Raw genomic sequence first — 13,413 nt, 5'->3', positions numbered from 1 at the left:
GTGTGTAGAATAATAAATTAATAATAATATTAACTCATTCCCTATTGCAGTGAATAATAATTTATTGTAATTAAACGCCGATCGCATTACGAAGAAAATCTATTTCGTTTGCGTAATGCATACCTGTACATGTAAATCGTAATAACAATAATAAAAATTATTATTATTATCATCATCATCGTTACACGTTCTTAGGGCCGGCTGGTACTCATAAAAAGCAATTACATCATCGCCGCGGATTACCGTCCAACTACTAAAATAATTAAGAAATGTAGAATATAATATTCGTGCGGTATAGGTTTACATTACATAAAAAATATTAAAACAACCGTCAACGAAAATACCATGTACCCGGTTAGCAATATTATTAATGGTAGTATATTATTATGCAGCTGCCGCTGGGCATTTATTTTGTAGGTGACCGTTTCAAATTTGTCTGGTGCCGCCAATTCCATCAATTCTAAGCTTTTACCAGTAGCGGCTATCCTGATTACTACTTAATTTAATAAATCGGTAAATTTAAAGTTTTAAAATACATTTAAATATCGTGGAAAACATTTTATTTGGGTTATATCTATCTTATATATGCTAATCGATTAATTTGTATTATAAAATGCGAAAGATAATATGTTATATTGTAGACAACTAAATGGTATAAACGTAGGTTTAAATTTTTAAAACAAATATTATATAGCCGTGTATATGTATATATGTGCCCATGTACATTGTTTAATAGGTAAAAAAAAATTTACAATTTTGGATAGGTAATCTACAAAATAATAATTTGGTTGCTGATTATCTAAACATTAAAATTAAAAAAAAAAAAGTTGGATTATTAAATATACTCTACTTTATAAATAGGTAGTTCTTTATGGACTCTGAAAATACTGCACCGTTTTCAATAAAATTGTGTCAATAGTTTTCTATAGCATAAGAAGGATGGTGTTTATAGTTTATTTTTCAACCTCTTGTGACAATAATAATAGGTTACTCAGTTGCTATAAGCCTATGGGTAGTTTACATATATAGTGGTTCACAAAAATTGAATATTCTTTTATATGGTAGCTATTGCTTATTACAATATTAATATATTATATTACTATCATTTTTATTTTTATTTTAAAACATGGCTAAATATAACATACCTTTTAAGGGGATTCGATACCGACCTGTTTTAAGGAGTTAAATATAGGCAATTTCTATAATACGTGCGTGCAAGACATGGTTATGTGTGTGTAGTAACTGATTATTAGTGTGAGTGACTCCCGCACCACCACTCATCTCATATAAGTGTATTGTATATGTGGGTAATTACGAATATGTATTATCGGCGACATGAGTAATTGGGTAGCCCGGAGCATACGACACGATTGATGTCAATAATAATTCGATAACGATAAGGAACCTGTTAAACATTACATAAACAATAAAACAATCAAAATAGTTGGCTGTAGAGAAAAATAATTATTTTTATTTTTAATATTTTCATTTAAAATATAGTATACATATATATAAAAAAATAATCTATTGTAGTAGGGCTGGAGTCAAACAATAGTCATAATATAAAACTAAAATAAAAAATTACATTTTTATAAATTCAGCCCAGTTCTTAGGGGAAGTCCTCGGTCAAACCGGGAGTCGATAAGTTCAGGAAGTAAACATTCCATGTAAAATTTCTCTAACTGAGGTTCAATTTTTTTCCAGAAATCATAATTTTTATATATTTTATCAATTACCATCCCTATATACCAACATTAGAATCATCAATATAAATAAAATATTATTTATTAGAAATAGTTAATTTATTAAAACAATACATTTAGGTGTCCACACAACAAAGTAACAGTAGTTTCTTTCTGATATTTCCAATTGCCCCTGTACTTGAAAATAATAATTATGTGTGGTTTTCAATTTCAAAATTCCATTTTTAAGACTCATAAAATTTAATTTTTTATTTTCAAAAGCTTCTTCTGGTGTCATATCTTTAATGGAGGCTGGACATTTAATCTCCACTATTCCATCTTTATCAATTAAACCATCGGGGCTAGCTGCCAAAAATGTTAATTTTTGATGTACAAAAAGACCACAAGGCTGAATATTTACACCTAGTTTAATTTCTAAACATTTTTTCGCAATCGGCTCATTTTCAATTCCATATCTAAACGAAAAAGCTAGGTGTCAATTAATAATTATTATTTAGAAGTAAATAATAAATAAATAATATTTAACTTTATTTATTTATTATCATGTACTCGTATTTATAATTGATAAATTAAATAAAAAATAAATAACCTTGTAGCAACATTGCCGGAAAATAGCTCATACAATATATACTTGACAGTATTTGCCCGAGAAGTAGTAGCTCTAAGTTTTGAAATTTTTCCGAAATTTGATGCTGTGAGACGCATTTTACGTTGTCTCCGCCATTCGTCACTACTAGATTGATCTACAGTTCTCCTTTCTAATACATGAATTTCATCTGAAGTGAGCTTTAATTTACTTAGAAAATCTACTTTTTTTTTTTTAAAATTCAGTGAATGGCATGTCTACAATTTGATTTTCAGTTTGAACTGCACCATAGTCTTCATCAGGCCCTTGTGAAATAATTTTCTTTTTATTTGCGTTTCTATAAATATTATGTTTATGTTATTAAATAATAAATATACAATTATATAATATTGTCAATTGTTATAAAATAATATTATATATTACTATAATTTTTATATATTTGTCAATTTTATTTTGTCATTTTAGATAAATTATTAAAATAATAGCTTACCACACCAGATAATGCGTTATAATTATGTTTGTAGGATCTTTTTGACCACGCACCATCTGCAACGACAGTTATCAAGGGTATACCGTCGCTATTTACATCCCCATTTTCTATCGCTAGTCGAGCTTCTTCCTTACCAGCCGCTACAATTGATTCCCATGCTATCATTTCTGTTTTATTTGCTACATATTAATGCACTCTTTGGTATTTTGTATTAGACATACAAGGCATATCTAAAATCGCAGAAAATTGTTCCAATTGGGAGTGACCTTGTCCTGTATTTAATGTAGCAGTAACAACTGCGTCATTAACGGTTAATTTGTCATTTAAGGTTGGAGATTCGGAATAAATTATTTCTTTTTTATTACACATTGAACATTCAAAATAAAATTCAGACAAATATCCTTTGCAAATTTCATGTGTAAAAATTAGATCTTTAAATGAACAATTAAATGGTGTGTGGTAAACTGCTGAAATAGATTTAAAAAGATAACTTATGTCGACTATTCTTCGACCACTTAATATGTTATCATTATTTTGAACTCTAAAAAATAATTAAATATTTAGATTACTGACTATAGTTACTTATAATATTAAACACACTATTTCATGTTTTATTTACCTTAAAGTCGAATCGTTATTTGACGTTACGGTACTGAGGCTGAATGTTGGTTTTAGTATATGCTGTGAAGCTTCTGGCGATAGTGGATAAAAGTCCATACTTATGCTATCAGAATTTACCCTTTAATTATCATAAAAAATTTTATTGGTAAAACTAAAACGTATGCCTAACATAATAAAATAAATGAAATCATTTTGTTTCATTTTTCAAGCTATTTTAAACATAAACAAAAAAGTTATTATAATATAATATAATAATATAAATATTAAACATTTCGTCCAAATATGAATTTAAAATGTCTGTAAAAAAAAACTTTATTTATGTATTTTTTAGATTTTTTGGTTACAGTATGAACTATTTATGAGAATCTTTGTTTTAAATTTGTAATCCTTAGTTATAATAACTGAACATTTTATAATTTTTTAATTACAGTGATTGATAATTTTCGATATTTTGATAAATTTTGTCAAAATTTGAACTTCAAATGCCTATAAAAAAAATGTATGCCTATGTATTTTTAATATTTTACGATTGCTATTATAACAATGAATCAGGAGCCTCGTATTAAATTTTCAAGCTTTTTCGCCCAACAAATAAAATTTTATAGAAAAAAAAAACTAAAAATATTGAAAATTGACGATTTTGTCTGTAAACAGCTCAAAAAGAGTCAAATTATTTTGAAAATTAAATGGTGTATAGAATATGCTAATATAAACATTCAGTCAAAATTTCATGTACCTACGGTCATTTTTTTAAGAGTTACGTCAAAAACCAAAATCGATATTTCCGAAAACAGATTTTGTGTAAAGATTCCCGTTTTTCCTTAATTTTTCTTTTGTTTTTCACGGCGCTTTTGAAAACTACTGGAACATTTTTGATCCCCCAAAGTACCAACTAGATTCACTTTCCTATCAGAAAAGATACTATTTAAGAAAATCCAACCACTTTTACCTACTGTCCTAAAAGGTGATGACAGACACAAAAAAATAAAATAAAAAATAAAAAAAATAAAAAAACACATCATTGTAAAATCAATACATTCTTCGTTCCACTCAGAATCTAAAAATGTAACCAATGATAATGTGGTCAATTTACCACTATTGGCAAAAAAAATGATATTCACATAAATTGGAAAATAATACTTATTAATAATTAGTCTTACTCAGCAATCGAAGATTCATCGGAGTGCAAATCATTTATTTGATTTTCGTCAATATTATTTTGATTTTCATTCGGACAAGTTACAGAATCAGTGTTTTCCTACAAAAAAAAAACCATAAAAACACAAAAGTACATTTTTTCTGAATTGTATACCGCATTTTACAAATTTCAAACTATATCTGACTTACCGTTTGGTTTATACGATTTGTTCGCCATTTAGTAAGCGATTCAATAAATCCTTTATTCTTTTTTCTTTTTGACAATCTTACTTTTTTTTTTCTTGTCGATATGTCGTTCATTTTTTAAAGCACGTATAATTTAAATATATAAAACAATATAATGATAGTACAAAGAAAACGAATAAGTTGTAACTAATATAACATTATAAACCTGCAGTATTATAGGATAGGATCAGTGATCATAGACAAAGTAGGTAATATAATATACTAATAATATTATAATATACAATTAGATTGTAATCGCGAAATCGTAGGGGAGAATGGGGGAATGGCAGTCACCTAAGCAAGATCTTCAATTTCTGGCAAATGGTTGGTCAAAAACACTATTAAATAATATTAAAAGAAGTATTAACTTGTTAGGTACAACATACTTACATTTCAGATTTTTAAAACAAATGTAAATATTTTTTTTTAATTTTTTAAAAAAAAGTGAAAATGACCACCATTCCCCCTATGTAGGGGTAATGATAGTCACTCAAAACCCCATGCAAATTAATAGGGAAAATAATAATTTTTTTATTTTACTCATAATTTCATAAAAAAACATGAAAATACTTTTATTTATATTTAAGATTCAAAGTTAGTTTGTTAATTTTGCATGTTAGATTACCATGACAATCTGGGGTAATGGTAGTCATTTTATAAATGACTCTCATTACTCCATAAGTACTGACTGCGAATACCCCATTTTGCAATTTTTAACAAAATAATATTTTTTTTATTGGTGATTAGTTTAATTAAATTTGCGATTACAGATTCGTAATCCTCACAAATTACTTGTTATGTAAGTTACATCCAAAGGAAAATATAATAAAATAAACTTGCCTTGAAAAGCGTTTTTCGAACACAATTTTTAACAGGATAATGGGAAAAAAACATTTATAACAATTTTTTGGCGGTAAAACTTAACTGATAACTACCATATTTAAATTTTAAGGTTTTGATAACAAAATTAATCATTCCACGTAGTCAGCTGATTTTTAGTTATCATAGTTTCGTGATTATCAAGGTGACCACGATTACCCCTTGACCATCATTCCCCCATTCTCCCCTAATCGTTTATAGTTTATTATTAAATATTAGGACCGGTTGTAAACTTATAAATAGTTATTTCTCTTATGACGGTGTTAGTAGAAATAAGCACTCACGCACGCTCATACACATGTCAACGCGTACAACGTCGCGCGCGCGAGGAAATTAAATCGACCGTTTTTTCGACTAAAACATCCAATCTTTTGTCCATCATTCCGATGGACCTAATAATGCAATACAACTTTTAAAAACTGATTTGAATTCGTTATCATGTCTTCTTGAGATCGGCCGAGCCACTTTTTCGAATTTACAATTTTAATTCAGTATAATTAAAACTTACAATTTTTTAAATTTCACAATTTCTAAATCCATATTATAAAGATTAGGGGCCGAAATTTTAAAAAGTGGCGTGGCCGATCTCAAGAAGACATAATAACAAATTCAAATCAGTTTTTAAAAGTCTTATCGCATTATTAGGTCCATCGGACTGATGGACAAAAGATAGGTATGTTTTAGTCGAAAAAACGGTCGGTATTGAATTCCCTTAATATATTTAGTATGAGTATTTATTATGTTTTAATACCTGATATGTCAATTACAATTATTTTTACAAATATGTCTAAAAAAATAAACAATTACAATTATGACATAACTATCATCATAGACACAACGACGTATACTGATTTTATCGATATTAAATTTCCATTAGCTTTTAAGTATATCAGTGTTCATAGGCACGTCGAGACGAAGTAGCTTTTTCCGTGTGACAAATACACGTCCACACGGCGCGGGCATTTAAAATACTTAAAAAATTAGTACTGTTGCCGCGCGGCTTTGTCGAAAATCGGAGCAATTGAATTGGCTCCCCAATACAGGCAGTCAATATTTTACCCTTACTAAATACCTTTGAATTGGCTCCCAAGAATTTACTGTTGAATTGGCTCCCTATCGTTTTTTTTCAAAAATTTATTGGCTGCCAAAATGTTAATAATTTAAAGTACCTATAATTCGTAATTCGTATATTTTACATCGTAGTTACACAAAATTAAATTAAAAAATTAAAAAAACAGACAGTATTTTAGCAAAGTGCGTCATTATAAAATTTATACATACAAATTAATAAGTTAAATAAAAATATTATATTAGACTATTTTTCGGGGTCTATACTTATTGGCCAAAATTTATTTTTTATGTATTGAAACCTCGGACTTACACCAGCATCATATTTACTAATTTAATTTTCAAAAATTTTTATTTTATCTTTAATTTCTTTCCTGTATGGTTTTGTTGTATTGGAACTCCTTATAATAATTTTTGTATCAGATTGAATACTATATATTATATTTAGAAAGTTAAATATATATTTGGATTTTACGTCGTAAAAGTAAACGCCTAATATAATATAATATAATAATAATATGAGAACCCCTGGTTAAAAAATAATATTTAACAATTTAAGGAGCCAATTTGAATATACATTTTTCAAGAGCCAATTCAAGGATCGAATATTTATATTTACCCAAAATTGGGAGCCAATTCAATGGTAGCCGTTGAAAATACGTCCACAAACAGGCGGAATAGGAGAGCGGAACAAGTCACGTGACTTTCCTTCGATGTGGACCGCCTACTTGGTCGATCGGAAATTTTGTCATGCGGTATCAAATAAAGTCCCGGAAAATTTGTTTGTATTCATACTCAAAAATAGCTTCTTCTAGACGGCGCGCCTTTATGTATTCACTATAAAAAATTTGACCAGAATTAAGAAATAGAAAATCATAATTCGCAATTATGTATTCATATCATATAATATGTCAACTGAAGTAAAACAGAAAGCTATAAAAAGATTAATTTTAAGTTGGGCAATACGGCTAGTATACTGTATAGGTACGTATTAATAATAAATTACATAAATATCATGACAATTTTTCTAAATAATTTTTCAAAATTTGAATTATTGTCGGTTCAAAATTCATTAAGAACACAGCAAAATATTCCTAAAAAGCCAACTTTTCCTCAAGTTAAAAGTTCAAACCGTTGTTGACACTGTCAAAAAATATATTTTTTATATAGTTGATGAATCATATTTTTATTTCTTTGTTAATGTTGGCGTGGGTCTAGTTATTATGACCTGTTTGAGGGGGTGGGGGGGGGGGGTGGCTGGAGCTACCTAAGAAATTATAATATATGTTATAGGTAGTCCATACGTTACATTCACACGATCGGGTTAAAGATCCAATGGAATCCAGGCAATCCAGACGTTGTTTGCAGACCACTTCTAAATCATTACCAGACGTCATCCAGCCGTTCAGGCCAACATAATATTAAAATAATATTTATAATGTTAAGTCATAAAGAGTAGATTTATATTAGATAGGTTATTGTGGTGTATACTGCAGGGAATGCAATATTTAGACTTGCTTTTTATTTTTGGAACTTTGATTGAAATTTTCAATTATAGTGGTTTATTACAATCATTTCGATTTAGCAATTTGGACTTTTAGTTCAAAACATTTGTATTGTTATTAATTGTTTTTTTTTTATAATATACTTATATTATTACTAATGACGATTTCCCCCTTGTATAGTAGGCCAATTGCCAAGCACGTATCAAAAATAAATTTGATAAATAAAAAAAGATACGAAATTCTAACAAAACATCTAATTTAAAGTAGGTACATTTGCGCATGTTTGTTTTTTTTTTTTTTTTGCTGGCAAAATAATGCATTTTACAATAAAATAGTTGCGAACACTCATCCTGTTCAGTGATTTCTTCTGCCAATTATTCACGGGTTAAAATCTCATAATTTCGATTCTTCACACTAAAAACATTTTAATTACTACTTTTATAATTTTATAACTTTGTGTTATTAAAATTAACAAAATAACTTTCCTGATGTGATCTTATTCAAAATCATAAAATATTTAAACAAATGTACCTGAGACCTGACATATATTGCCATAATTTAGTTTCCACTATTGCCCTATTATAAATTATAATAGGTTCATGATTGCTACCACTAGCCCTGCAGTAATACATTATATTTTAAGGCTTAAACTCAGTAACTAATTGCACTAGTATAGGTCAAAAATAACAAACATTTCAATTAATTATTGACAGTTGAATAATGAATAAGTTATTATGTTAATATAGTGTATTAATTATCATAACATATCACATGCTAATAATGTATTTATTGTTCAGAACTCTTATTTTCTCTAATTGACGAACTGCATACATATTTTATAATAAGTGTTATAAAATATCAATTTCGCAAATAATAATTACTTGTGAATCGTGATACGAACACTTTAGATTCTGAGCGGAACGATGAATGCATTGATTTTTCGATAATGGGTGTTTTTTGTGTCTCTTATCAGCTTTTGAGACAGTAATATAGCTTAGATTTTCTTCTACAGCATCTTTCTGGCAAGAAAGTGAATTTAATCGGTACTTTGAAGAGTCGAAAGTTTTTAAAAATGGCAGGTAAAACAAACAAAAATCAAGGAAAAACTGATATTTTTATAAACGATTTATGAAATTTTTTAAATATTGCGACTTTTTGAGCTATTCATAGGCATAAGAAAAATGTAGTTTTGTAGTTTTATTAGTTTTCTTTGTAGATTATCGTCGATACAAAATCTTTCGTTCAATCAAAAAACTTGAAAATGTAATAAAATATTCTTCATAAGTAAAGTTGTTGTTAATGGATTTCAAAAATAAAATAGTTGAGAGTAAATCTATAATAAATTTTGTTGAGCGTTTGTTGAGTTAAAAAGCTTGAAAATTTAATACAAGATTTAGACTTTTAGACTGACAAAATTATTTAAAATCTCGACAACTTTCAAATTATTTTGTAGCTAAAAAACTATAGAATGTTCAATTTTCATAACTAAAAATTTGAAATTTAAAATATCGATTTCCATAAAATATAGAAATACAGTTCATCCTTCAACCAAAAAATCTAAAATCTATATAAATAAAGTATATTACCATATATATATATATATAATACAATCAAATAAATATTATAGGCTGATCGACCGCCTTAGCTCAGAATTATTTTGTATTATTTTGAATTTAAAAAATACATACATTAGAGTGACTCCTTAGACACGTAATGTAATACTGAAGAGCTTTACCCACTTACCCACTTTTTTACTTTAGTTTTTGAAATTTATCTTGAATGTGCTTTAAAATAAAATGTATAGGGAGAGTTTGGGAAGTTAGGCTCCTTAAACTAATGAGTGTCGTGATCATCAATCTATAATCAAACTAATTGCTTTAGTTTCATTTTTGATGGGTAATATCAACATTTTCAAAAAAGTCATACGACTCATATGCTTAAACATTTACTAGAATAAAAAGTGCGATTCTCTAAAATGATCGAAAACAATATTTTAATGATTAGTGTAAATATAAGAAATTTATTTTTTCGTTTAAAACATATTTTTTTGGATTAAATGTCCTGTACAATTTATGATGCAGTTTTGATTATATTTAACTTATTATAATTACAAAATATCGAGAGGAACAGTGTTTCGGTTAATTTTTTGAGAGATGTATTTTCCCCACCCCTGCACCTTCCATATGCATATATGATACAACATTTAATGACTTATAATAGTTATATGAGTTTAGGGGGCTGTGGGTATATTGGTATAATATTGTCCTATAATAGCTATATAGTAATTTAAAGGTGTAGTCGTTCATCACGCAGGACAAAATATAGTAGGATTCTAGTGGCGTCGGTGGATAAAAATGAAAAAAATTGACGTGCCACATCATAAAGTCGTCGTTTCTGGAGGCGTTCGTCGAATTGTTGTCGACCGAAAAATGACGCATTATTATAATATACATCATGTGCTGTTGCATTTTATATATAGTTATTATTTATACGTATTGCTCGCTACGACTGCCATCATGATGTGTATATTATAATATACTATTATATTGTATCTGTGTGTATACGTCACATATTATATTATTATACTGAACGCGGACATCGCATCATTGTCCCTAATTCCGTTCTGAATTGAAGAGATGATAAATTGTATGAAACGCGTAACGACCTTTAACACGGTCGCGCCGCACAATGGGAAACGTTAGGAAATCTCGTCGGTTCGGCGTTTTTATTCCACCGTCGTCGTCGATCGCATATCGTTTTACGGACCCTTCGCAGCAGTCCTCGTGCTCCAGTCGAACGCCCTGTATTACACTGAACCAGAGTGTTTAAGTACAGAAGATCATTTAAGCGCTTGATAAACCGTTACTATATATATATTATAGTCCGATAGTCGAACGCGTATATTATGATATAATGATTTGACTTATAAGTATTTTGTATATAATAATACTAATACAAAATATATACGCGTATCCATTTAGGTCTCGAAAGTGATATATATATATATTGGAGTTAAAATAGACAAAAAATGCACAAAACATTTTTCATTTTTATATGTTAAATAATAATATTTCACATTAAATTTATTGTATTGTTATAGTGTACCAAAAACTATATGTAGGGTAGTATTACGATTTTCGATATTATTAAAAATCGTCTTATTAAGTCGGTACATCGTGAAAAAGTGAGATCTGATTATGTGTGGACAACTTTTGGTCCGTATACAGGCGCTCATCATGGAAATTCCTTGGCACAATCCTGGAAAGAAATATTTTTGCAAATACGAAAAAATCGAAAAAAATTAAAAATGTTTCAGTTATTATGTTTTGTTATTATATATAGGTAGATGGTCGTCAGTCACGTCTTTTGAATTATGTTTTTTGTACACTTGATAAATATAATTTTAAAATCCTGTAGGTACCTACAATTATAATACATGTAGGTATATTGTATGCACTATGCTATATATATATTATCCGTGCGACTTTATATATAGGTACGGAATATATACCTTTTCTGTTTCTTTTTTTTATAAACACTAACAGGCAACAACATACCAAACTAGATACCTACCTAAAATAATATTTCATTATACATTTGGCCTTAAATATTTAAGTAATAATATATGTACAACACATTTATTCAAAACTTCTAATTTCATTATATTAAATACTTACAGTAATGCATTACTGTCTTATACAAGGATTAGGATTATTTCAATGAATTTTACTTACAGGCCATCTGTATTTTTGTATATTTTTTCTAATTTATCTTCATTCAGTGAATTTCGCAAGCAAGTTTTAACAATTATTCAAATTGGAAATGAGCGTTTCCTAGCACCTTATTTTAAAATAAATATTTAATCAATTGTAATATAAAAACTCAAACAGTTGAAATAATAGTTAAAACCATTTTATGAGTTAAGGGAATCATATTAATATTAAAATCGTAAATTTTAATTGTTATTGACATGCATATCATAAACTATTTGCCTATACAATTCATTAAAATATCGAATCAGTAAACAGCACAGTTTTTACACACTTTGTTTTCTTTGAAAAATGTTCGTAAATGTTTATATCATTAATATTAACCATAGCATAATGGATTATTATCATAAAAATTAAATTATCTATATAAAGTAATGACTTTTTACTTTTAAATTTTGAATCAAACGTAAAAATTATTTAATAATTCTAATAATGAACTATTCAATTAGGTATTCATAGTAAAATATCATGCAATTTTAAGCTGTGAATGCATTTTTAAAACAATAAAAATTAATAAACATGAAAACATGCTAAATTTTAATATTAAATTTTACTATTTTTTATTTTCCTACTCTTTTAACATATCTATCCATCACAGTAAGTAATGAAAATACATTTTTAACTACTGTAATATTACTGAGCACGATATTTCATGATATGTTTTTTAATAATTATATTAATGTAATTTATATCACTATTAGTATAATAGTATTACAATAATATATAGGTAAGTTTAGTATTTTCTGAAAACATCACATTTTTTAATGTCGAAGAATGGAAGAATAGCATTGTGGTAAAAACAGACAATAGTTTAGAATTCATCAAAATGTTTTTTTTTTTTTTAATTCATCGAATATTTTATAAAATATAAAGTCCTACGCGGGTAATATTTTTGAACTACAATTTACAACAAACTAACAAAAATTTATATTCTTCTTTTAAAAATCTAATTTCGTCCAAGTTTGAAATTCAAATGTCTGTAAAAAAAAATCGTGCATACATATTCTATTTTAGGGTTTTTGGTTATAAAATAAAGTATTAACTGCTTTTTATGAGAAACCTTGTATTAAATGTTCAAGCCTTATACAAATTTAATATTTTACAGATTTTTAACTGTAAAATAATTTGTAAATTTTCATGATTTTAACAAGTTACATCATAATTTGAATTTCAAATATTTCTAAAAAAATCTTGCTTATGTATCTTTAATATTTTTAAAGAGCTTTAAAACTATTAAAACAGCTTTTAGTTAAGATGAGGAAAATATATTAGAAAAATTTTAAATAATAATAATAATTAAACAAAAAACTACTTATGATGAACCTCGTATTAAATTGTCAGGCTTTTTCACCAATTTTTTTTATTCATTCATGGAAATTCTATATTCCAATCATTGGATATTTTACTT

At 27.4% G+C, this 13,413-nt stretch overlaps 1 protein-coding gene across 1 annotated transcript; it reads right to left on the bottom strand.

Annotated features, from left to right (window-relative positions):
* Positions 1 to 3,348: 3,348 nt before the first annotated feature.
* On the bottom strand, positions 3,349 to 4,929 carry LOC149056315 (uncharacterized). Its single transcript, XM_089228021.1, has 3 exons — positions 4,748 to 4,929; positions 4,561 to 4,658; positions 3,349 to 3,518 (listed from the first exon to the last, which is right to left on the bottom strand). Exons 1-3 carry the CDS (start codon positions 4,856 to 4,858, stop codon positions 3,395 to 3,397), a joined length of 333 nt encoding a protein of 110 aa, XP_089084147.1. The 5' UTR covers positions 4,859 to 4,929; the 3' UTR covers positions 3,349 to 3,394.
* Positions 4,930 to 13,413: the final 8,484 nt, after the last annotated feature.

Source organism: Diuraphis noxia, unplaced genomic scaffold, assembly GCF_037042655.1.
Source record: "Diuraphis noxia isolate RWA-SAM2 unplaced genomic scaffold, SU_Dnox_SAM2 contig0004, whole genome shotgun sequence".
Taxonomy (NCBI): domain Eukaryota; kingdom Metazoa; phylum Arthropoda; class Insecta; order Hemiptera; family Aphididae; genus Diuraphis; species Diuraphis noxia.
This window is presented reverse-complemented; position numbering and strand designations above follow the sequence as displayed.